We start from the raw sequence: 23,196 nt of genomic DNA on the forward strand, positions 1-23,196 counted from the left end.
TTTTCTCACCCTCCACCCCCCCACACAAATTCACTCTCCTGCTGTGTGGGGGGGTGGAGGGTGAGAAAACCTGGATTTGTGCTGGAAATGGCCCACCTGATGATCACTTTAGATAAGCTATTACCAGCAGGACAGTGGGGTGGGAGGAGGTATTGTTTCATATTCTCTGTGTATATATAAAGTCTGCTGCAGTTTCCACGGTATGCATCCGATGAAGTGAGCTGTAGCTCACGAAAGCTTATGCTCAAATAAATTGGTTAGTCTCTAAGGTGCCACAAGTACTCCTTTTCTTTTTGCGAATATCTTGCAATAACTCTCATTATAATATTTCATTTAAGAAGTCTCCACACACCAAAATTTTGTGTGCTCTCAATTTATATATTATCAAATCCTAAACATACTTAGTTTAAGACAAAATTCCTGCTGAAGTCAACAGAAATTTTGCCTGAATTAGAAGTTCAGGATTTAGCTCATTTATTTTAAATTCTGAACAAAAACATACTCATATTGATGACACTTTGGCTTGTTGCACCTGTTTTCAAATCGCTTATACTCCATTATTGAACATCCTTTTAAAATGAAGTAGGTGTGGGTTATTTTCAGTTGTGTTTCTAGCTCATCAGACATTATTCACTTTATAATTTATTTAAGAAACAATATACCAGTAAGTTAATTTCATTCTTGTCATTTTTCAAGTCCAGTGCAGTTTAATATAATCCAATTGGACTGAAGTTAGCAAAGAGATCACAGAATATGAGAAATAATGTATATTAAAATGAGTGATGTCTGAGGACCAGAAACACAATGGGATGATACCAGACACCTACTGCTAATTGTAATGGATTCCGGAGGATCTGAAAACAGCTCAGTTAGCCAAAAGCAGTGTAGACATACCCTCAGGGACTCCTTAGATCAACAGAAGTTTGAATCAATTGAAAACATAAAGTACTTTTGATATTGGTGTAGAAGGGACAATGTGTGTGGAAACTTTTAACTTAATGTAAGAGTGTTTTAATCACCTGAATATACTGGCGTTATTGCAAATTTGGTGTCAAGTCCTGTACATTGTTGTTGTAAATAACACAGAACAAATGTTATTGCTGTCTCTTGATTTTATATTATGTAATTACTCTCTCTACCATACCCTCATTCAGTAAATGAGAGAGAATGTCAGCTAAGGAAAACTCCAAGTTGTGGTTGCTCCTGACCCAAACCTGGGTACAATATTATGTATTTCCCTAATAGGAGTGAAGCTAAGATTAACAGTTAATGTTTGCACAGTGGTTTGAATGTGTAAAGTGGTGCATATAAGTGCAAAATATTATATTATTAATAAGGAAGAACAGTAGAAAAAGTGACAGCGCATCCTTTTTTAACTCCTCTTGTTCCTAGTGAAGAATGAGACACCCACAACTTCAGGCATCACTCTCTAGATTCTAGAAATAGATCCTGAATCACTTACCAACAGATTATCTGCATGTCAAACAAATGCAGCTTTTCTGACTGGCACATTGACACTCCATTATAAATGATATAGGAAGACCATATGAACGCTCCAATCATCCTTCAGCTATTGCTTTAAATTAGTGTAAGAGTGTTCTTGCATGATCTCAGAAGTGGCAGCTGCTTAACAGCTAAACTATGCCTTCCCTGGGCAAAACAAGCAAAATTCAAGTGACCCAGCATCAACAGCGTGTCTACTCAGGTTATCATTCTTGATCTTAAATGCCCTTTCCTTATAAATAGGTTAGTTGACCTGTTCCCTATTTTATTTCTTACAACTCTCAAATGTACTGATGAGGAATCTAGCTCTGTTCCTATGTAAGTGACTACTGTAGGAAGTCATTCAGCCTTTCTTTCAGTATTGCTACCTTAATTCTACTGCTCATGAACTGTCCATTCTGAAATTCATCTTGTTCATATATGACAAGATTAGTTCTGTAAAGGCTACCTACCGATTGTCAATTGAAAATATTCTATCTTCTAACAACCTATTCAATAATTACAGTCTTCCCATATCCAATTGTCTAAATATTTGAAAATTAGAAATTGCATTCAGAACAAAATCATGTTGGGATTTTCTACAGTACTGCAATATCTACTTCCCTGAAATCATGTAATGACTAAAAATTAAGCTTTCAATATTTCAATTGTTTCTAATACAAAACCCACAATTTACCATAATATGAAAAATCCCATTAATGGGATTACAAATACTTTAATAGATTTTTTAAAAATCACGGTTCTTGGGTATGAAAGAAGGGATTTTTGCAGATTAGCTCATATGCACCTATCTCTCTGTTCTTTTTCTCTCTGGTTTTACACACCCTGACCCTGAACACAACACAAAGCTCAGCCACTTTCAGCTAATAAGCAATGTGTCAGGGTCAAGGAGAAATGACTGTGTTTACATTCCACTGAGGTTCTTCTCTAACTCTGGAGTAGGCTTGGAACTTGTATTTCATTGGGGAACTGAGATGGGGATCATAGGAATTTCCATAGTACATAGCAGTCCGCATTCACACTCCAGTCAGTACACCAATTCACACCATGCCTCACATGAGGTGAGAACTGGAATGAAACTCAGCCCTCCCCAGACCACCTCCAGCAGCTTTTTTTCCATGGAACATAGGCTACATCTACAGTTTACACCACTCTTGTGGTGTCTGAGGGTATGTGTAGCTACACACCGCAGTGAAAGGCAGGCTATGTCCACACTGCCGTGTGTAGCTGCCTAAAGGGTGATTGGTCTCTTGAAAAATTTAGCCTCTGAAGTCCAGATCCTGAACCTCCTTGCATGTGGTCAGACTCTTGAAGCTGGGCCAGTGAAGTCAACCTTGCTCTGTTCAGACAGAACACTTTGCAGGGTGTGGGCTTGTTTTCCAGGGGAAAAAATGACACAAGACATGGCTCAGACTTGTATGTGTTTACCTACATTTGCTCACTCATTCATATATCTGATTGACACCATTTTAGAAAAGGTAGATTATCAGGGTCTGCTATTACAATTGCTTTTTGCATAGTCAAAAAGATGAGTCACCATCAAGGAATATAGGCCAAAATATAGGGTTCGTGTAACTTAAGTCTTACAAAATTTAATATTAACAGAAATATTTTTTAGGTGGTTGGATTTAAAAAAAAAAAGAAGCCAATAAAGACAATTTTTTGTTTTTGGTTTTAACATTCCACTACGACATTTGCAACGCAAACATTGCAGCATTGTATTAGCACACAAGAAAAAAATGGAAATTATGTTTTCAAAATCATGTGGCAAGCAGAATGAAATACAAAAAGTAAGCAAATAGGAAAGATGGTGATTAGATTTTAAAAATGTGGGTTTTTTTGTATAACTTAGGAGCTGATCCTGCATAGTGCAGGAAAGAGAATGGAAGGGTTTTTTCGGCCACAGTTGTTGAAAAGACATAGCTGTTAGTTCACATCTTGTTCGGGTATCTATGTTATGGTACATAGACAGCCAACCTACCTTGTACAGACTACAGGTTTGTGTATTAAGGGGATGAAGGGAAAGGGTGTGGAAGTGGCCATCGGCAGGCCTCCTTACCCTTATCCTCACCCTCAATCCTGACCATCAGATCTGGGGCAGGGATAAGTAGATACATACCTCACGTAGTGATGATAATGTGAAGTAGGGCTGTTACTCACTAACAGATGTCTCTTCCCCAGGTTTTAGCCGTTGCAGGATTTTAAAATATCCTCAGCCACCCAAGCAAGCAATATAAATATAATTTAAAATATATGCGAGTAACTGGAGTATCTTAAATAATTGAATTATAGTAAGAGTTTGTATTTTTATTGGTGTGGAATTATGGGGTTTATGAGTAATGCAAACATTAGATTTGGGGAGGAGAGATGTCCCACTTCCTAATTTTTATATAAATGTACTGACAGGTAACCTTAGTCACCTGGCTGTGCAATCAGTCTTTAATTATCCCCTTCAGCAGTCATTGTAATCCTCCTTTCACTTCATTGTGGTGGGAACTGGGCATTAGATCAATGAGAGTGGATTGTATCATTCTCACCTACGTTTTATTTTGGTGGTGGCCCTTTTCCTGATCCATTCCCTGTTTCCTGTTTACCGTTAGCTCTGTCAGAACACTGGGCCTCAAGACAAGACTAGAGACTGTAATCCTTTTCTGAAGCTGGCTCCTACTCAATCAATCTAGGGAGAAGCCAGTCCTTCGAAGATATCCACAAGCATGGACCCTTTCTCCCCTGGAGACTCCTGTTGACTTCAGTGGGACTCGTGTGGGCATAAGGGCCTATGTTTGCAGATTTCTTTACTAGATTGAGACACTATTCTGTAGCTTCCATCTGGGAGACTGAGGGCATCGTCTACATATGCTTTGTCATTATAGTAATCACCGATATTTATTTTCCCATCTTCACTATTTTTAAAAACATTTGAAATGCTGTTTTATTGAATCTGATTTGGCAAATGTCCCATGCAGTAAATATTTAACTCCATGCTGTCTTCCAATAGAAAAAAGAAAAAGCATCTGTCATTAAGAAAAACAATGCCTATGCAGTGGCTGTTGCCAATTATGCTCCAAATATTACCAAGGACTCAGTGCTACCAACAATCTCCAAGAGTGCTACAACCACAGAACCCAACAAGGCAAAGCCAGAAGCCAAGCCGCAAGAAGCAAAGAAAACATTCAACAGTGTTAGCAAAATTGACAGAATGTCTAGAATAGTGTTTCCAGTCTTATTTGGTACTTTTAACTTAGTGTACTGGGCTACATATTTAAACAGGGAACCTGTCTTACTTGGGTTTGCTCCCTCAACCTAAAAGCTGAATTACACTGGGAATGTATAGCATCATTATATCAGTTAGGTTGTTTTGCTATGTACAGTACGACTAATAACTGCTAATCTGTGAACCAATATGTACAGAGTGTATATAGATATCTTATCCGTGTATCTCCAAAGGAGACACACAGTGTTTATTCATGGATCTGTAAACAGATAACACCCACGGCTAATATAGCCAACTCTTTAGAAGTTCTACCCAGGGGATTTCCTTTAAACTGGGATTCAAATGCACAGAATTATATCTTCTCCATACAATTAGAGGACAATATGGTCCTGCATAACTATTTAGGAACAGTATTTTCTTAATTTAAAGTTAAAATATTTTTCTATAAAATAACTGATTCTACTTTAATGGGATAAGCTGTCATTAAAAATGATTTTTTTTAAAAAAAACTTATTTCATACAATGGTAGTGCCCATGTACATATTATAGAGTGATGAGCTCAAACTATTCTGTTGTTCACAGCCATTTTGGAAAGTAGTTATGTTTAAAACTTAGTAAAGACTATTGGAATGCCAAAGCCATTAGTTCCTTACTTCAAGACCTGCTTTGAACTTGTTAATGAAGTATTCCAACTCATTTAAGTGAGCAGTGGTGAGCATCAATCAACTTCCACTAGAAAAACTTTTTTTTTCTCCTCAGTGTTTGTTTCTCTGAGGTTGCTGAACCAAGTTCTCCTTTTCAGCAAGGTCAGAAAAGGTTTTTTGTTTTTTTTTTAAATTAGATTGACATCAGGCTCATAAATATTGGTAATTGACACTCAGAAATTTTTCAGGGTCAAGTATATCAGAAATATAAAATGCTCTTTTTCCTGCTTCGTATTTACAGGAAAATCTGCCTTAAAAAGGCTTCCTCACATCTGCCCATAGAAGCCACTGTTTTCAAAGGAAACTGCAGTTTGGGATTGCAATCCAGGAAGTTGTCCTCATGGATAAGATTTATTGCTGCTTTTGTAAATTGCAACTTTACATTTCACTGACATCACTTAACAACTTTGTATACTAGAAAGGGTTTTGCTAAGATTTGAGTGTTATTTTTAATAAACTTCAGTGCATCATCAGTAATTGTCAATTATTTCATACACAAAATATAACAAAATTGGAGCTTCCATTTGCAATTTTATATGCATATTTAATGTTAGTAAAATTAATTTTCATCTGAACCTTTGCAAATATTCCTTATGCCCTGAAAGGCCTGGTAAATCATGGCATAACTAATAACTGTGCACTGTATTTAGATTTTAATATACTTGGCCAATCAAAAATATTTTGATTCACATATACATTAGCAGTTATTAGTTGGCCTTTTAAAATAGATACACCTTTATGATGGTGTGTTTACAGTAGAAACATATGTCATCGTATAGTGTCATTTATTGCAGTTTTGTACAGTACTTGAGTATAGTGCATAAAATAGGTATGTTCAAAGTTTGACAAACTTGTACAAATATTTCTAAAATGAATAAATGAATTATCTTAAGACGTGGAAACTAGCAAAAACAAAGAAGAAGAATCTAACATTGCTTTTTTTGCTGTTTAATTTTTCTTGTCTTTTTCTTTGTTTTTAATGTGATTCTATTTTGTGCTTTGCATGACAGTATAGATGCCAAGGTCACAAATGCATTTTATTAGTAGACTTTACAATGAAGACAGACTTGACTTTAGTCAAGCAAGATATTCCATACAACATCAGTAAAATAGAAGGGAGAACCACTGGTGAAATGTGTATTCCCTTCATCCCCTCTAATAAAACCATCTTTATTCATCAACGGTAGTTGAAAAACAAGCACTTTACTCAAAACATTAAAATAGAAATATCCTTATTTTCATATATATATTTATATATAAATGTAGATCTTCCATGTAATACAGAGATGTGTGCAATAGGGTGATAAAGTGTAAAAGGGTTGAAGGCAAGCAATAAAAAGTTTTTTCATGGTATAATTATACATTTTAAAAATGTTTTATTTGTAAATTATAAAAGATCCCTTTAATGTCATAGTGTCCAGGTATAACATATATACATATGTAGAATATTTGTAAATATTGGTCCAGTAGAAAAATCCTTTCATGTTTCTGTCTGTTTCTGGTAAAGGGCTGTGACTGTGTAGTATAGTGGAGGCCCAGGCTTATCTGCTCTCAGATAGCAGGTTGATTGCTGTTTTCATGTACCTTTGGGCATCCTACAATCTGATGGGGGCTCTCAACTCCCATTAACCTCAACAGGAGTTGAGGACTCTCAGCACCTCACAGGTTTGGGCTTATAAAAAGTAAGGTCTGTATTTACCCCAGTTACATCCCAGATAGCTCAGCAACGTTAGGTTTGCTGTCTCAAATAATGGGAAGTCAGAACTCTGCCCTCTAGATACATGAGCGGTGCTTAATTTGTGCCAGGGCTGAGCCCCAGCACCTCTAGGCTTGGCATTTCATAGCCCCAGCACCTCTGCGCTTGCTGTATCAGTCATGAATGTAAAAAAAAAAAAAAATGGCTTGAGCACTGGCACCTCTTTCATTGCAAATTAAGCACTGTATGTGAGTGTGTCCAGAGGTCCATTTGATTGTGTGACGGGAGAGGGCTGTATAGTTTTTTTTTACAGCTACACACATAAAGGTATCTGACTTACAGAATCAAGCAAGTCCTGTCTTCACTTGAGAAAAATAACGTGTTTAATTTATAGCTGCACCAGGACTGCGGTAAATTGTGCACCCTCAACTTCACAGAGGGGCTGCTCCTGTTCCCACCTAAATCAATGGGAGTTTTGGGAGCAGAGTCAAAAATAATGCCTTAGGAGCAACTATTTAATGCACTGAACAGTCCCTCTAGACTTGTGCAACACCTAGAGTAAATTGCATAACCACCAGACCTTTATCGCATACTTACAACGTAGAGAAACAAACACCATGTCAATGCAATCTATGTGCATAAATATGCTTTCAGAGAGCTACATGCAGTCAGTGGGATTTGCAAGGGCATATCTGAAAGCAGTTTCAGCTTGAAGCCTTGTACAGTTGGTCTAAATTTAATGTTGGCTTCTTTTGTTTATTGCATTTTAAGCAATTTCTATCAGTTGTCCTTATAATTCCAATGTTAAATCATTTATGATGATGAAAATGACTAAAAATAAAACTGGTGTGTTCTTAAGAGTGACAACTGTATAGCTTTCAGAGTAACAGCCGTGTTAGTCTGTATTCGCAAAAAGAAAAGGAGTACTTGTGGCACCTTAGAGACTAACCAATTTATTAGAGCATAAGCTTTCGTGAGCTACAGCTCACTTCATCAGATGCACATCTGATGAAGTGAGCTGTAGCTCACGAAAGCTTATGCTCTAATAAATTGGTTAGTCTCTAAGGTGCCACAAGTACTCCTTTTCTTTTAACTGTATAGCTGAATGCAAAGATTTATGTGAACACAAGTACCCAAACATGAATTTTGAAATGCCAGCCTTAGGGGTTTTTTTTAATTCATTTTAGTCTGTGGCTAAGATTTTTCAAACCTTAAAAGTTAGGCTCCTAAATTCATATTTAGGCACCTTCATAGATGCTGAGCACTTGGCATACATCTACAACATGGGGAAAAAACACATGGCTGGCCTAGGTCAGCTGACAGTTGCGGTGTAGATGTTGGGCTAGAGCCTGAGATCTGGGACCCTCCACTCTCCCAGAGCCCCAGAGCTCGGATGCCAGCCCAAGCCCAGATGTCTGCACAGCAAATTTTAGCCCCACAGGCGAAGCCTTGTGAGCCCGAGTCAGCTGACTCAAGTGAGCTGCGGCTGTGCTGCGGGTCTTTTATCCCTGTGTAGACGTAGCCTTGGAAGCCTGATCAATTTCAATATGATTTGTGGATGTTAAGCACTTCCAAAAATCAGCCCACTTTTATTTATAGATGTAGGAACCTAAATTTGAATGTTTGGCCTAACTTCTGTCCCTTTCTAGTTTATTCCCACCCCCTCTGCCCTCCCAGGCCATCCTCCCAAGCCTTCTGGTATTGCATTTCTTACGTGACCCCACAAATAAATACACTAATAATTTAAAACTATAAAAAAATAAATAAAATGGCCTAACACTGTGGTGACTTGCACTGGGCTCAACATGGTTCCAAGCTAGGGTTAAAGAATAGCTTTTCGATGTAGGGACTGCAACATTTACTCCTTGATGCATAAGGCTAGAGAATAGTACCCAAATATTAATAGTAATTTGGAATTGGGGGTGAGAAAATATAGAGAGCCCAGGGTTTATCAGTCTTGGCATCCTCTGTGGTAGTCTCCTGTCTTAGTGTGTCTGTTGTAATGCACTGGCTTCCAAACATTTTTGTTGATATTTTTAAACAGACAAAGTAACTTTACCTTTCATTTATATTTAATGCAGCTGCGAACTCCTGTGCTATTGTGATGTTTTATTTATGTCCTCATGTTCTCCCAGCTCTTTAGTGCAAATTTTTGGCCTTATTCAAAATGGCCACCATGTCCTATTATTTCAATTGGTGTGACGTTACATGGGCCCAGATATTCACAGGTATTTAGTCTCCTAACTTCCATTGATTTCAATGGAAGTTAAGAGTCTAAATATCTTTGAGGATCTGAGCCATGACGCTCTCAGGGAAAATGTCTGCCAGGAAGGCTCTGTTGTAGTTTGGAAACTAGAGGAGAAACTACGTGCAGTTGGGGGAGGTAAGCAGAATTCTGAAGGGAGTGCAAGAGAAGAAGGAGAAGGCTGAGGGAGAATGTGAAGAGAAGGGGACTGAAGGGGAACAGAGGCAGGATATGGGCTCAGGAGACTGTGGGTACTTGAAGTGAGAATGTGAAAGGGACAGCAGAGTGGTTGAGACGTGTGGGGAGCAATTGTGAAGAAATGGGGCAGCGAGGGATAGCATAGCAACTCCACTTCTCCAGAGGAGACGGTAAGTGGAATCCCTTTCTAAAGAGCCCTTGGGAAAGCTTACATACCTTTGTGTGTGCATTTGAGGTTGGATTTTGAACTTGCAGTTATCACACACCAATTGTGGGCAGACAGCTTTGCACTAAAGGCTAAAAGGCAGATCAGACCCCAATGGATTTTTGTAATCATGATTTTTTGGTGATCTGACTCATAATCTTGAATCCTCTGGATTGGCAATGCCACTAACCACTTCATAATGTGCTTAATTTTGTGCTCTTCCATCTCTCTGCAACTCCTGAAAAGAAAACAGATATGTCAGGAATAAAGTAAATCCTGTTAGTTCCCAATACATTTTCCTCAGGTTGTATGTAATGCCTTATTTTGAGGGCCTAAGTGGAGCCTCAGAGGTGCATTGGCCCTCTGCACAATCACAAATACCATTATTTGCACTTTTTAAGAAATCTGCACTCCTAACTTAAGTGTTTATGTGAAAAATAAGTCCATATCTGGATATGAAATTATGATCAGTCCCAATCCCACTTTGAGTTAATACATGGCCCATACTGCCAAAGTTCAGATCAGCAGAACAGAGCCATGAAACAGAGCAAAAGAAGATGATAAAGTGAGTTTTATCAGCAGAACCAGGAAAATTATTTAATTCTTCTTTCAAAAACAGCAAGTAGAAGGATAAGTGTGCAAACATAGGAACAAGTCTAAATAGAGTTCACTGATCAGGGCTTTATCATTTGATATCACAGAAATAAGGAATTCTAAATTTTGATTAAAGATAAGTCTTTTGCAAAACCTAGAATCATTAATCAAATTATGTTTACCTGAAAAACTATTACTAGTTAGGGTTCCAAATAAGGGAACCCATTAATTTTAAAATATCAAACATTTTTCCTCAGAAACTGTAAAATGTGTCTTCCATTGGATAACTAATTCTCAACATAATTTTATGCTTTAAAATACTTTCTGTTATGCTAATTGTATTATATATGGCGGGAGACTTTTTTCCTCGTTATTGTAATTAAATCCAAATCCCTAACAATTGGAAAATATGGTTTTATTATCCTGAATTTAGATTTCTAAATTACAGCTTCATAAGGATTTTCAGGAATCCATGAGTGAGCTGATAGATTCCCCCTTCACAAATAGGGGTGCAAAAGGCAAACATTTTGAGACTTAATTTTGGGAATGGTCCATACTAATTGCATTGATAGCTTGTTTTGCTCTGCTTCTATTGTTTAAGTATTTATCTTTCACTTTATTTTCAACTAAACCCCCTTTATTTTTAAACTTAGTTCATGCTTCTGTGATCAGAGCCACTTGGTGGATCCTTGTGCCCATGTGGTTCTCAATGCAGGATTGGGGCCTTACTTGAGAACTATTCACTTTGAGGGCCTGATCTTGCTCCCATTGAGATCAGTGTCTAAACTCCCATTGATCTTAGAGGACTTTGATTAGATTTTAAGGACCTGTAATGCACTACAAAAGTCAATGGAAGTCTTTCCATTGTCTAATGGAAGTCTGATCCAGCCCTCCCTGAGAATTCCTCGATTATTTACCTTTTCACACTGAGAAGATGAACTTTTAAATAAAGGAAGCAAATATATTTAAAATTGGGCTTTGATCATGCCTGTTTTACTCCCAGTAATGTATTAATGTTGGTTTAGGAATATTGTGAAAATACTGTGGATTACAAGCGGGGAACAACACTTGTGAAAAATAATTTGAAATGTGTTTTAAAATATGCAAGATGGTTCATACCCTTCTCTTAGTGCTGGTGTCTACATACACACTCTCACAAATATTTTTATTCTGTAACTTGATGATTAATTATTTAAATTAAGCTGTACTTTGAAATGTTAATTGCTTATTTTACATAACTTTGTGAATTCTTCACTCTGTCAGCTGGCCTGGGGCTCATGTATATGCATTAAAGGTGCTCAAAGATTTCACTAACTGATTTTGTAAACTGTTAAAGGAAGTAAGCTTCAAGGGTCATCTTTGTTTTCCATCTTATGGTTTTAGGCTTTTGGGGATGGATTCAAATACAGAATGGGACAAGATATTGTTTTGATCCGGTGGTTTTGAATTTAGATGTTCATGTTGGCTGTATTAATCAGTTAACAGGCTACTGTAGATTAGCTTTAGAACAGAATGCAACTTAGTACTTTACAGCTATATATTAGAATACAGATGTACAGTTCACACAGTATAAATTATTGAATAAATAATATCCAGCTGCTAAACAAAAAACTTCCACACATAGTCACTTTACTCAGAATTGTTTGAGGGCACTTTACATTTACTTATCGAAAGTGATCACACTAAATATTAATGCACGTGCATTTACAAATTCAAGTTTGATTCAGAGAGAAATCATTGGTAGTAATTTCTCAACTAAACAGGAATCAGAACATACCTAAACACTTGATGGTAAGTGTATTTCAGTGTGTCACCAGGGCTTGAAAATGTATAGGAGCTTGAAAAAAGCTGCTTAGTATGCATTGCTAAGTAACAGGAAATAATAAGAATGGAGTTGATGCATATAAAAAAATAGTCACAATTTTAAATATAAAGCACATGCACAATAAAGAAACTGCATGTTAAATGTAAGTATACTTAACCTTGAACATCAACATCCTATAAAAACTTCTGGGTGACAGTTCACTTAGCTATTAGGTTTCATAGTTATAAATAAGTAAAGGGGATGATAATATTCTGTAATTTGTGACCTTGTTTTAACTGGACAGAGTTGTTACTTTTTTAAAAGTCTAAAAGAAATAACTTGACTTATGTTTGAATGTGTCACTTTGCTTGCTGTTAAAGAATATTTATTAACCACATACAAAATATTGTTTAACATTATCTTTTTGTACTTATTAAAAGTTAATTTAAATATACCACATTTTGTTTTGGTTGTTTTTAATTGAACAGCATAACTGTTTGACACTGCTCAAGACTTTTCTCTACAAGTGAAAGAATTTTAGCCTCTGCAAGGGTGTTTTTAGTTATAGATGGAGTTCATAGCAAAAAAATAATATTTTGGAAGAAAAACATTCTTTGGGGTTTTCTGATGTTATTTGCTATTTCATTATGGATTTTTTTTTTCATTTCAAACATTAAGCTTGTTGTTGTACGCCAACACATTGACTCAAAGCTTTCATTAATGAGGGTATATTAAAATTAGTAAGACTCTAATGGGAGCGGGGTTCCTAACTTTTTAGCACTCGCAGTCTTAAAATCACCAACAAACCCATATTGCAGAATATTTTGCAGCTTTTGGTTTATTCCCAATCTAATTCACTATTTCAGAACAGACAAAGCAGCAAAACATCAATGCAACAACTGGACCAAAGCTTAGATTCTATAACAATCTAATACTATATTTATCATCTCTTAATTTGTTGCATCATATCAGATTATATAGAAAGTCAGATTATATATATACAGATTATATTACACAGTAGTTCAGCACATTATGGATGTAACGCTATAAGAAATTGCATTTATATCACATTTATTTATATTAGTTAATATTATTTAACATTTGTATATATAGTCACATAGTTGTGCATGATACTTTACATAGAAATAATAAGATGCAGTCTGCCCTGAGGAGCTTTTACTGGAAGGACATTAGCTTGCAAATCCATATGTGAATAAATAGTCCTGTGATTTTTAGGACTGGATCCTGCGCTGAGTATTGCAAGATAGGATGCAGAAGGAGTTGACATATCCCAACTAAGAAAGGTTTGCAGCTGGAATCTCATCACTGAAAACCAAAAAAATCCTACACTTGTTCAGTTAGAAGCATGGGCAGGGGATAAATGAGGGGGGCAGGTGACAAAGATAAACAGGAGCCTTGGGGCACCAGCTGTATCACTTTGCTAGTTGGTGCAGGTGAGTGACATCATGAAAAAGACCCAATGGGAATGAGGCTTTGAACAATCAGTGTCCCCAGCCATGCTAGGATTCAAATGTTTTTGCCAATGTTCTCATTATCCACATACATGGATAATGAGAACATTGGCATTTATATTAGATGTCTTTGTTTTTTTTAATATAAGGGAAGAAAGCTCTCAATAATCAGTTTATTCCATAAATTGATGTGGGGGAAGTGTGGACTTAATGAACCTTCTTCAGAAGCATTTTGGCTACTGGCAGAGACTGGATACCAGATGAAATGGCCCACTATAATGATCTAGTGTGGTAATTCCTGTGTACTCTGCCACCCTCTATCTGCCCATGTCCATTCTTGTCTCACCATTACTGTAACCAGAGGCAGGAAGTAAAATGATCAGAACCTTTAATCCTGTTTGTTATTTGGACCAGGAAGCTTTTCGTGTCTCCAGATCACATTCAGCAATGCAGGAAGAGCAGAGGACAAAAAAAGTAAGTACAGTATTTTGAGCTTAAAGGATCTCAGTGGGATAGACCAGGGGTCGGCAACCTTTCAGAAGTGGTGTGCCAAGTCTTCATTTATTCACGCTAATTTAAGGTTTCACGTGCCAATAATACATTTTAACATTTTTAGAAGGTCTCTCTCTATAAGTCTATATTCTGTAACTAAACTATTGTTGTATGTAAAGTAAATAGGGTTTTAAAAATGTTTAAAAAGCTTCATTTAAAATTAAATTAAAATGCAGAGCCCCCTGGACCAGTGCCAAGGACGTGGGCATTGTGAGTGCCACTGAAAATCAACTCGCGTGCCGCAGGTTGCCTACCCCTGGGATAGACCTTAAATATTTCAGAAATGGTCACCCCACATCTGCAACTGCAACCTATCAAGGCAAGTAGTGCTGCTTCTTCAAGTAGTGTCCCTATGGGTGCTCTACTGTAGGAGTGTGGCTATGTCCCTGCACTGCCGATCAGAGAACTTCAGTGGCAGTGTCCATTAGGTCCGCGCAGGCGTGGTGTCTCTTTGTGCTGCGCCATGAGGTTAGTCAGTGTGTGCAGGCTAATCCCCTCAGTTCCTTCTCAATCACCCCTGGCTAAAGACAGAAATATTCGCAGTCCGCTAGGACCATTACTTTGGATTTGCATTTCTAAAGTTAGCCTCCTACTTCTTAGTTGTAGTTCTAGCTGTAGCTTTTTCTGTTTCCTTATTTTTTCCCCTTTAAAAAAAATGAAGAAAGGACTAGTTTCTTTTTTTTCCTGCTTCTTTTCCTCATTGACCCTTCTCCCAATGGGGAATGCTGGCTCACTGGGGTTCAAGAAATGCCTCTCTCGCAAAGAGGCAATCCCTGTCAAAGACAAGCACTCCCAGTGCATTTTCTGCCTTGGGTTCGGCCACTTTCAACAAAAGTGTGGCCTTTGCCAGCAACTCAGACCCTGGTCTCATAAGGATAGAGAGCTAACACAGAAGATTATCTTCATGGAGGCAGCTCTCTGACTCTCTCCGGACATGCACCATGAGTCAACTGGCAGATGTCAGTCTTCCCTGCAGCTTCAACACCTAAAGGCTGTCAGGTGAAAAAACAAGCTGCTGACCCCTCTCATAAATCATTGAAAAAGAATGTGAAGTCTTCACAGTGAGCACTGAGATAGCCGCAAATGTTCTCCAGCACAGTCAGTATCCTTGGTAGCTCTGGCACTGAGACCTTCTCAATCCCGTATCTATGGCTCACAGAAATCCTCAGCGGCAGGTACCGTTGACAAGCCCATGGCCCCAAAGGGTATGGGCACAGAGTCAATGACACCAAGGGACAAGGACAGGGGAAAGCACTCCTCTAAGAAGGCATTACCGGAACGTGATTTTACATCAGTACCATCATCGACACCTCATTTGGCACCAAAGTGACTAGTAGAGACAATATTTTCGTCTCCCCCCAGTACTGCCAGTGGCATCGAGTCAGTCAGCACTGCCAGAATTCCAACGCTCTAACGACCTCCATGTATCAGACTTACTGGAGTCTCCTCTTCTTGGTGCTGGAACCTCCATACCAAGTCTTTGATTGGCACAGGCATCTCCCCTGCTGCCCTGTCATGCTCCCCCTCTTTAGTGAAGATTCAGATAGTGAACCTGAGGAGGTAGCATCACAGTACTCCTCCCAGGCTCCTTATGGTGCCCAGTATCAACAGGGTCCTTGAGCATACCCTCAGATAGCCCCATCACCACCATCTTGCTACGGTCACCCATGGGCACTACCACCTCCCCAGTGGCCATACTGAGATCCATGGACTACATATTGGCACCATACCTCTCAAGAATCTAGCCCCACCCAAGAACCCTCAAGGCACACCCCTTTGGACACAGCTTCCAGAGCTTCAGAACCTCTGGAAGAAATTGTGGAGGAACATGAGGGTGCAGTTGAGGAAGCAGTGACCCCGAGGACTATATTCTTCTCTTCTCTGGATGAGGCCATCATGCCTCCTCCACCATCCCTGGTGGATGACATTTGCCTTTTCCAGGACCTGGCAAAGAGAATAGCAGACACTCTCCAAATATCACTGAAGGAAGTCAAGGACACCCACCATCATCTCCTTGACATATTCCACTCATCCTCTTTCTCAAAGATCCCCCTACCCATTAACGAGGCCATTCTGGACCTGACAGATCCCAGTGTCAGTGGCACCTACCTGCAAGCGGCAGACAAAAATATTATGTCCCAGCAAGGCAGTCTGAATTCCTTTTCTCCCACCCTCCACCCAACTCCATCATGGTGGAAACTATTAACTCCCATGGCCGTCCACACCAGATGAGGTCCACTCCCTATGACAGGGAAGCATTTGGACATTTTTGGGAGGAAGGCCACACTTCAGTTTCAAATTACCACTTACCAAACCCTCACAGTGAAATATGATTACATAAATTATTCAAAATGGAATGATTTTATTGAACAACTGCCCAAGTCGCATAGTGACCAATTAATGCCATCATTCAGGAGGCACATGTAACCTTTTATTTTATTTAAAATGAATTTGGCAATGTGGTATTACACCTCCATGGGTTCAGCTCTGGCGGCTACAGTTTCAAGCTTAACAGAGTGAAAGTCACCTCTGCTACTTGCTTCAGATTTAGAGTTTCTAGGAACGCATAAAGACCAAGGGTAGTGACCACACATACATTCACAAGTACAAGGTCTATCTGTTTTACAAGTTTTATTTAAGTTACTATTAAAGTTATGATTACCCAAGCATATAGCAATTCTATACAGCCCTCCAGAAGGGACACTGCTTGGGAGTCACCTACAGTGGAGCACCCACAGGGACACTACTAGAAGAAGCAGTTGTGCACTCACCTTGTGCAGGAATGATGGTTCTTGGAGATGTGTGTCCCTATGGGTGCTCCACAACCCATCATCTGCCCCTTTACTTTGGAGTTCCTGTCAATGACTCCGTGGTACAGAAGGAACAGAGGGGGGTTAGCCCGTGTGCACTGACTAGCCTCATGGTGCAGCACAAGGAGAGAGAGGCACATGTAGGCCTAACAGACCGTGCTACCGAAGTTCTCTGATGAGCAGCACAGGGACGTAAACACACCTAGAGTGGCGCATCCATAGGGGGACACATCTTGAAGAACCATCGCTACTGCACAAGGTGAGTGACTTCTCCTCCTCTTCCAAGGGACTTTGCCCAAGGTGAAACCCGCAAATGCAGGGAACTGGACTTTCTCAGTACTTGGACCAGAGCTATGGAACCTTCTTCTCCAATATATTAGCATGACCACAGATTACACTACCTTCAAAAGAATATATAAGAGCCATTTGTAAACACCCTGCTCTGAACAGAATATATACATGCTGTATGTAGTCCAAACTTATTCCCTGAGGTTTGACTTTACAGGTAACTTACATAATATAATACCTAAACATAAACTCAACTTCAAGTTTGGCTGTTAGAGTTTTCTCTGTGACACCTCCTCTGCCCCAGTCCCTTGTTTCCTGAGCCTCAAAGAAATATTGGATGGAGTGACAAACTCCACCTGTCAGCATGAATCACAGAAATTACCGTGCATCTTTATGAAGGCTTCTAGCAACTGAGTTTAGGGTGATTCAACAAAACAACCTTTCATTCTCACACAGGGACCCTAGCACGTGCTATGTTGACACACCATGATTTTACTTTAGCCTTCCCACAGTAACTCCTCTGAAGACAGAAGAAAAGAAGGCAGGGTGGAAGAGGAGAAAAATCTTCCTTGTCTACATAGACTCTCATTGATCCGGAGGTAAGGCCTACAATCTGACTGACTGCATTGTATAACTTTGGTTGCATTCAGGAACTTTGTTACCATGCTCAGTTCCTGATGTAGGAACCAGAAGAAGATTGGATAGGTACCCAGAAAAAAAAAGAATAAGGGGGGAAAATGTTATTCAAACTCTTCCAATTCTCTAAAATGGTTTTTGTTCAAGTTTCGCTTGGAAGTTTGAATTGGGTCTTTTTTTTTTAATGTATCTTGATTCCTTCATCTAGATGCCAGTCTTCTCCTGTCACATGTGAAAATGTATTAAATAACTATTGACAATGCTCAGGAGGCAAAGAGAGTGAACATGGTGTAGCCTTCACTGAGCTGCAGGTAGTTATTAGAAGCTGCTGGAGCAGGGATAGCTGGCGCCAGAAACAGTGATGGGGTTGCAGGTAGCAATCTGCTCCCCCTAGGCTTACAATACAACACCCTCCAGGCTAAAAATGCAAACATACTCAAGCTGAGAATGCCTCCCCCTCCTATTGGCACCCTCCACCACCAGAACCAGAAACTCCTTCAGAACAGGACCCACCATAACCACCATTTGTTGCTGGGTCTGGAAAATTAGGGGTAGCTACAGTGGGGCACATGTGCAGACAAATGTATATGTTGCTTCTGTCGGGCTAGCCCACCCGAAGCTGGTAATTCCCTGCTCTGTGCTTCCTCCCTCTTCTGTCTGCAGTACCTCAATGGCTGCCAGGTAGACTGCAGAATCCAGAGGTCAGGAGTACGACAGCCCTTCCAGAAGTCCCCAGTGCCAGCAAGACATACAGTACTCTGAAGTATATCAGGCACACTACATAGCTGTGGCTCTAGTAGTGTGACTTAGCCCCAGGAGCCTCCAGTGACCACCCACCCCCACTCCACAGCCCCTTGTTATGTCAAAATATTGATGGATAGTTGAGGTGACTTCTCGTCCATCTCTGTACACTGTTAAATCATCCCTGCTAGAGATGAATGATCCCTTGGGCTCTTAACACCACTTCTGAAAAGCAACTTTTTCTGCCTTTGATTGCACCAAATGGGAAGTTTTCCCACAACTGTTGCTGGGGTGGACAGCCCTGGACCCTTCTACCCCTCACCCCTCTTCAAATGTGGAAACATTTCTCTGATATAGCATATAAACATGTCCAATAAGAGTACTTAATATAAGTTTGCTTGACACGTTTTCTTGCCTTCTTCCTTCATTATGCCTAGAAGACATGAGGAAAAGGGGCCCTCTTCCGTACTCTCTGCAAGCACACAGATGCAGGCAGAATAATTTTGTGGTAGAGCCTTGTTAAAATACTGGCACATATTTTTGTCAGCGGCAACTACCCAAGAGACAAGTGGAATAGCATTTGACTGAAAAGCTGGCTATTGATCTGATTGTTGTTCTCTCTAAGATTCACCTGCCCCAATAGAGAGTTGCTGGGCAGTTACAGAATGCACAAAGATTAGCATTTCTGTGTTAGTTTGTCTACAGCACAGTGCAATTTCTCATGACATTTTTGCTTTGAATCCAAAATCAGATTTTGTGGGAGGGAAGGTTTTGTGGCTTTGGGGTTTTTTGTGTTTTTCATTTTGTGGGTGGTAGTGATGGTAGTGGTTTTGGGAGGGGGGGGGGGGGTTACGTACAGGTAGTAATTAAATGAAGGACCATGTAACGTTTTTAGAATCAAGGGGAAATATGGCAAAAGAGAGAACAACATTTTACCCAGCAAAGCATTTAAAACATTTTGAACAGTTGTGCTTGTCACTTGTGGATGTGCGAGACCACTAAAGTGGAAAATGAATATTCATAATGTTTGAAATATTAAAAGCAACTCTAACTTCAATTTCTGTGCAGATCTTGAGAGTCCCTGATATAAATTATTAAAGAGGATAGAGTTTAGTATCTCTCCCCCTTTGCATAGACTAACACGACCTCTTGCTAACACTGTAGAGTAGTAGTAAGTGAAAAAGGATGCTACTGAGTTTTATTAAGGACCATTCTTTTGTATTGCGCTACAGAATATTTATCAGCTGGTCAAAAAAATTCTAGTTTCAACATTCCAAAATGTCCACAGTTTTAATTAAAAGCTACCATTTTTCAACCAGCTCTGTTTTTTATCACTTTGCCTGGCACATTGCCAGAGCCAGAGTTTCATTTTTGGATGGAACAATTTCATATCCCACTTCTCTTCCTCCAGTCCACTGTGACCACACCACTGTACACAGGCCTGGCTTTACAGTTTTGGGTTATGCCAACAACATGATTTTGTGAGGGGGCGGGGGAGAGGTCAAGCCTAACCTTCAGCTGCAGGAGAACCAGAATCCAACTGTGCTTTTGCTGGGGTCTGTGCATAGTGGCCAACACTTAGAAACAAATACGCTAGGGACAAATATGCTAATAAGATAGAGGTCTAGAAGCCCCTCATCCATCAGCCACTGGAGGATATTGTGAGAATTCTGGAAAATCTTAACCAAACACTAATTAACCAATCGTAACCCTGCCACATGGCAGAAATAAAAATTATCCCTAATTTACAGATGGGTAAACAAAGGAAGAACAGTTGAATGAATGATCAGAGCCCACATTAGAGCTAGGTGAATCTTTCTAGCTGAATCTTTATTAAGTAAAAAATGCAGATTTAGGTTTACTGAACTATTTCTCAAATTTGTATTGAATTTCTCAACTTGTTTTGGTTGAAAACAAATTTTGAAATAAAAAATTTAACATTTTGAGGGGTGAGGGCACTTGACTTTTTTTATTTTTTGGCATGGCCAGTGAGCTGAAAATCAGTCATTTGCACCTCTCTAGTTGTCAGCAGAAGGTAGGATTCATTTGTCCTCAGTCCCATTCTAGTTAAAACTAAATGGGGCCAGGATCCAATCCTACTCTCTGCAAAAGTGCACATGGGTCTCCTGGCTTCCTGCCCTGAAAAGCTACCTCCTGCTCCTGAGTCCTGGTGGCAGACCACATTATCATTGGATCCAAATTTTGTAGGTCTCTGCATTCCTTCCCAGAGAGGGACCATTCTGCAGATCAATCTATTGCTGGCCACAAGTGGCCACGTTACCTGCTCAAGATAATTGCTTCCTCAGCTCCAGGCAGCAAGCTGGGATGGACTTTGTGATGGCCTTAACACCAACAGTGGCAGGGAGTGTGACACTCCAGGCACAGAACTGAAAATTGGTCTGCACTTCCACACACAACCAATCCAGGGACACGGGCAATTTTAGCCCAATATCAGATTTGTTTTCCCTTCAGAAAATTATGAGCCTGTCAGATAAGTTGGTGTGTGTGTTGAGGGAATATCTTAAAAAAGAAAATCTCAACACAATCTTTACCATAAAGTTCTCTTGGCTGTTTTACCGGCACTAACCCTCGCCGTGTTCCTTTTCAGACTCACTTTCTGTGCAACTGCTTCCCAATTAAATTTACTGCAGGTGTATGATTTCACTTCCACCCATTACATAGCAGCTGTTCATGCTTTCCAATACAACTGTTAGCCAGTGAAGATGGACATGCACTCTCACTTTTCACACCATCATCTGAGTCAAAGTGTACACCTACACCTTGAATACTGCATGAAGTTCTGGCTGTCTCACCTGAAAAAAAGATATATTGGAACTGGAAAAGGTGCATAGAAGGGCAACAAAAATAAAGGGTATGGAAAGAGACGACTAAGTGGGGCTATGATAAGGGTCTACAGAGTCATGAATGGTGTGAAGAAAATGACTAGGAAAATGGTATTTTACCCCTTGTCAAAATGCAAGAACTAGGGGTCACCAAATGAAATTAATAGGCAGCAGGTTTAAAACAAAAGGAAGTATTTCTTCACACAATGCATAACCCGGGGGAGTCCTTTGCCAGGGATTGTTGTGAAGGTCAAAAGTATGATGGGGTTTATCAAGCTTCCTTCCCCACTCTGAACTCTAGGGTACAGATGTGGGGACCTGCATGAAAGACCCCCAGGCTTATTCTTACCAGCTTAGGTTAAAACTTCTCCAAAGTACAAACTGTTTTACCTTTTTTCCTTGAACCTTTATGCTGCCACCACCAAAGTGTCTAAGAAAAATAACAGGGGACGTGCCCACTTGGAAACGTCTTCCCCCCAAAATATCCCCCCAAGCACTACACCCCCTTTCCTGGGGAAGGCTTGATAAAAATCCTCACCAACTTGCATAGGTGAACACAGACTCAAACCCTTGGACCTTAAGAACAATGAAAAAAGCAATCCGGTTCTTAAAAGAGAATTTTAATTAAAGAAAAAGTAAAAGAATCACCTCTGTAAAATCAGGATGGTAAATACCTTACAGAGTAATCAGATTCAAAACATAGAGAATCCCTCTAGGCAAAACCTTAAGTTACAAAAAGATAAAAAACCAGGAATATACATTCCATTCAGCACAACTTATTTTATCAGCCATTTAAACAAAACAGAATCTAACACATATCTAACTAGATTGCTTAATAACCCTTTACAGGAGATCTGACCTGCATTCCTGCTGTGGTCCCTGCAAAAGCATCACACAGACAGAGCCTTTGTTTCCTCCCCTCCAGCTCTGAAAGTATCTTGTCTCCTCATTGATCATTTTGGTCAGGTGTTCATTCCCCCTAAAGAATCTGGCTCTGACCACTGTCAGAGACAGGATACTGGGCTAGATGGACCACTGGTCTGACCCAGTATGGCTGTTCTTATGTACTTCTCCAGTTCAAAATATAACATCTTGCTCATCTCATTCTAATCTGGGAGTATGAGCTGTGCATTTTCAGGGCAATGTGCTGCCATTTTATAAATAAAATGGGACATATTTTGCTTTGATTTACAACCCATGCCATGGCACTTAAGTAAGTGGTTGTGGTCAGTGTAAAATCAAGGCAGACTGAATCCCAACAAATCCAAAGAAAGACATAAAGCAAAAACGCACAAAGAATAACCTACTACAGTGCATCTTGCTACTAACACATAAACGTACTTCATGAAATATGCTTTTAACCCACAATTCTATAGGAGTTATGCTTGAGCGGTAAATTGTAAATTACTAACAGCAGCAGGTTTGTTCCTATTGGTGAAAGCTTAGTAAAACTTTAAAAATGTTTGTTTTGAGTCTCTAAATCCAAAGTATATTACATAAATCAGATGATTCCCTCATCTAGAAGAATAAAGAAGTCTAAAATATCCAAACAAATACCAAAGGTCTTTTCTAACGTGTTCAGTAGCCTTAATCTAAGTCTTTGGTATTTTCCTCTCTGTTGGAGTCCATGGGTGAAATCCTGGCCCCATTTTATTCAATGGCAACATTCCCATTGACTTCAGTGGGGCTCG

At 39.4% G+C, this 23,196-nt stretch overlaps 1 protein-coding gene across 2 annotated transcripts in view; it reads left to right on the plus strand.

Moving 5' to 3' along the window:
• GABRA2 (gamma-aminobutyric acid type A receptor subunit alpha2) overlaps positions 1 to 6,792 on the plus strand; it is a 78,023-nt gene extending 71,231 nt beyond the window's left edge. Inside the window, exon 10 of one of the 2 annotated variants that reach the window (XM_073340104.1) lies at positions 4,502 to 6,792. In XM_073340104.1, coding sequence (XP_073196205.1) covers positions 4,502 to 4,810 — 309 coding nt within the window. In that variant the 3' untranslated portion in view covers positions 4,811 to 6,792. The remainder of the gene's footprint in view (positions 1 to 4,501) is intronic. The other variant, XM_073340105.1, reaches the window with a different exon arrangement.
• Positions 6,793 to 23,196: the final 16,404 nt, after the last annotated feature.

Source organism: Lepidochelys kempii, chromosome 4, assembly GCF_965140265.1.
Source record: "Lepidochelys kempii isolate rLepKem1 chromosome 4, rLepKem1.hap2, whole genome shotgun sequence".
NCBI lineage: Eukaryota > Metazoa > Chordata > Testudines > Cheloniidae > Lepidochelys > Lepidochelys kempii.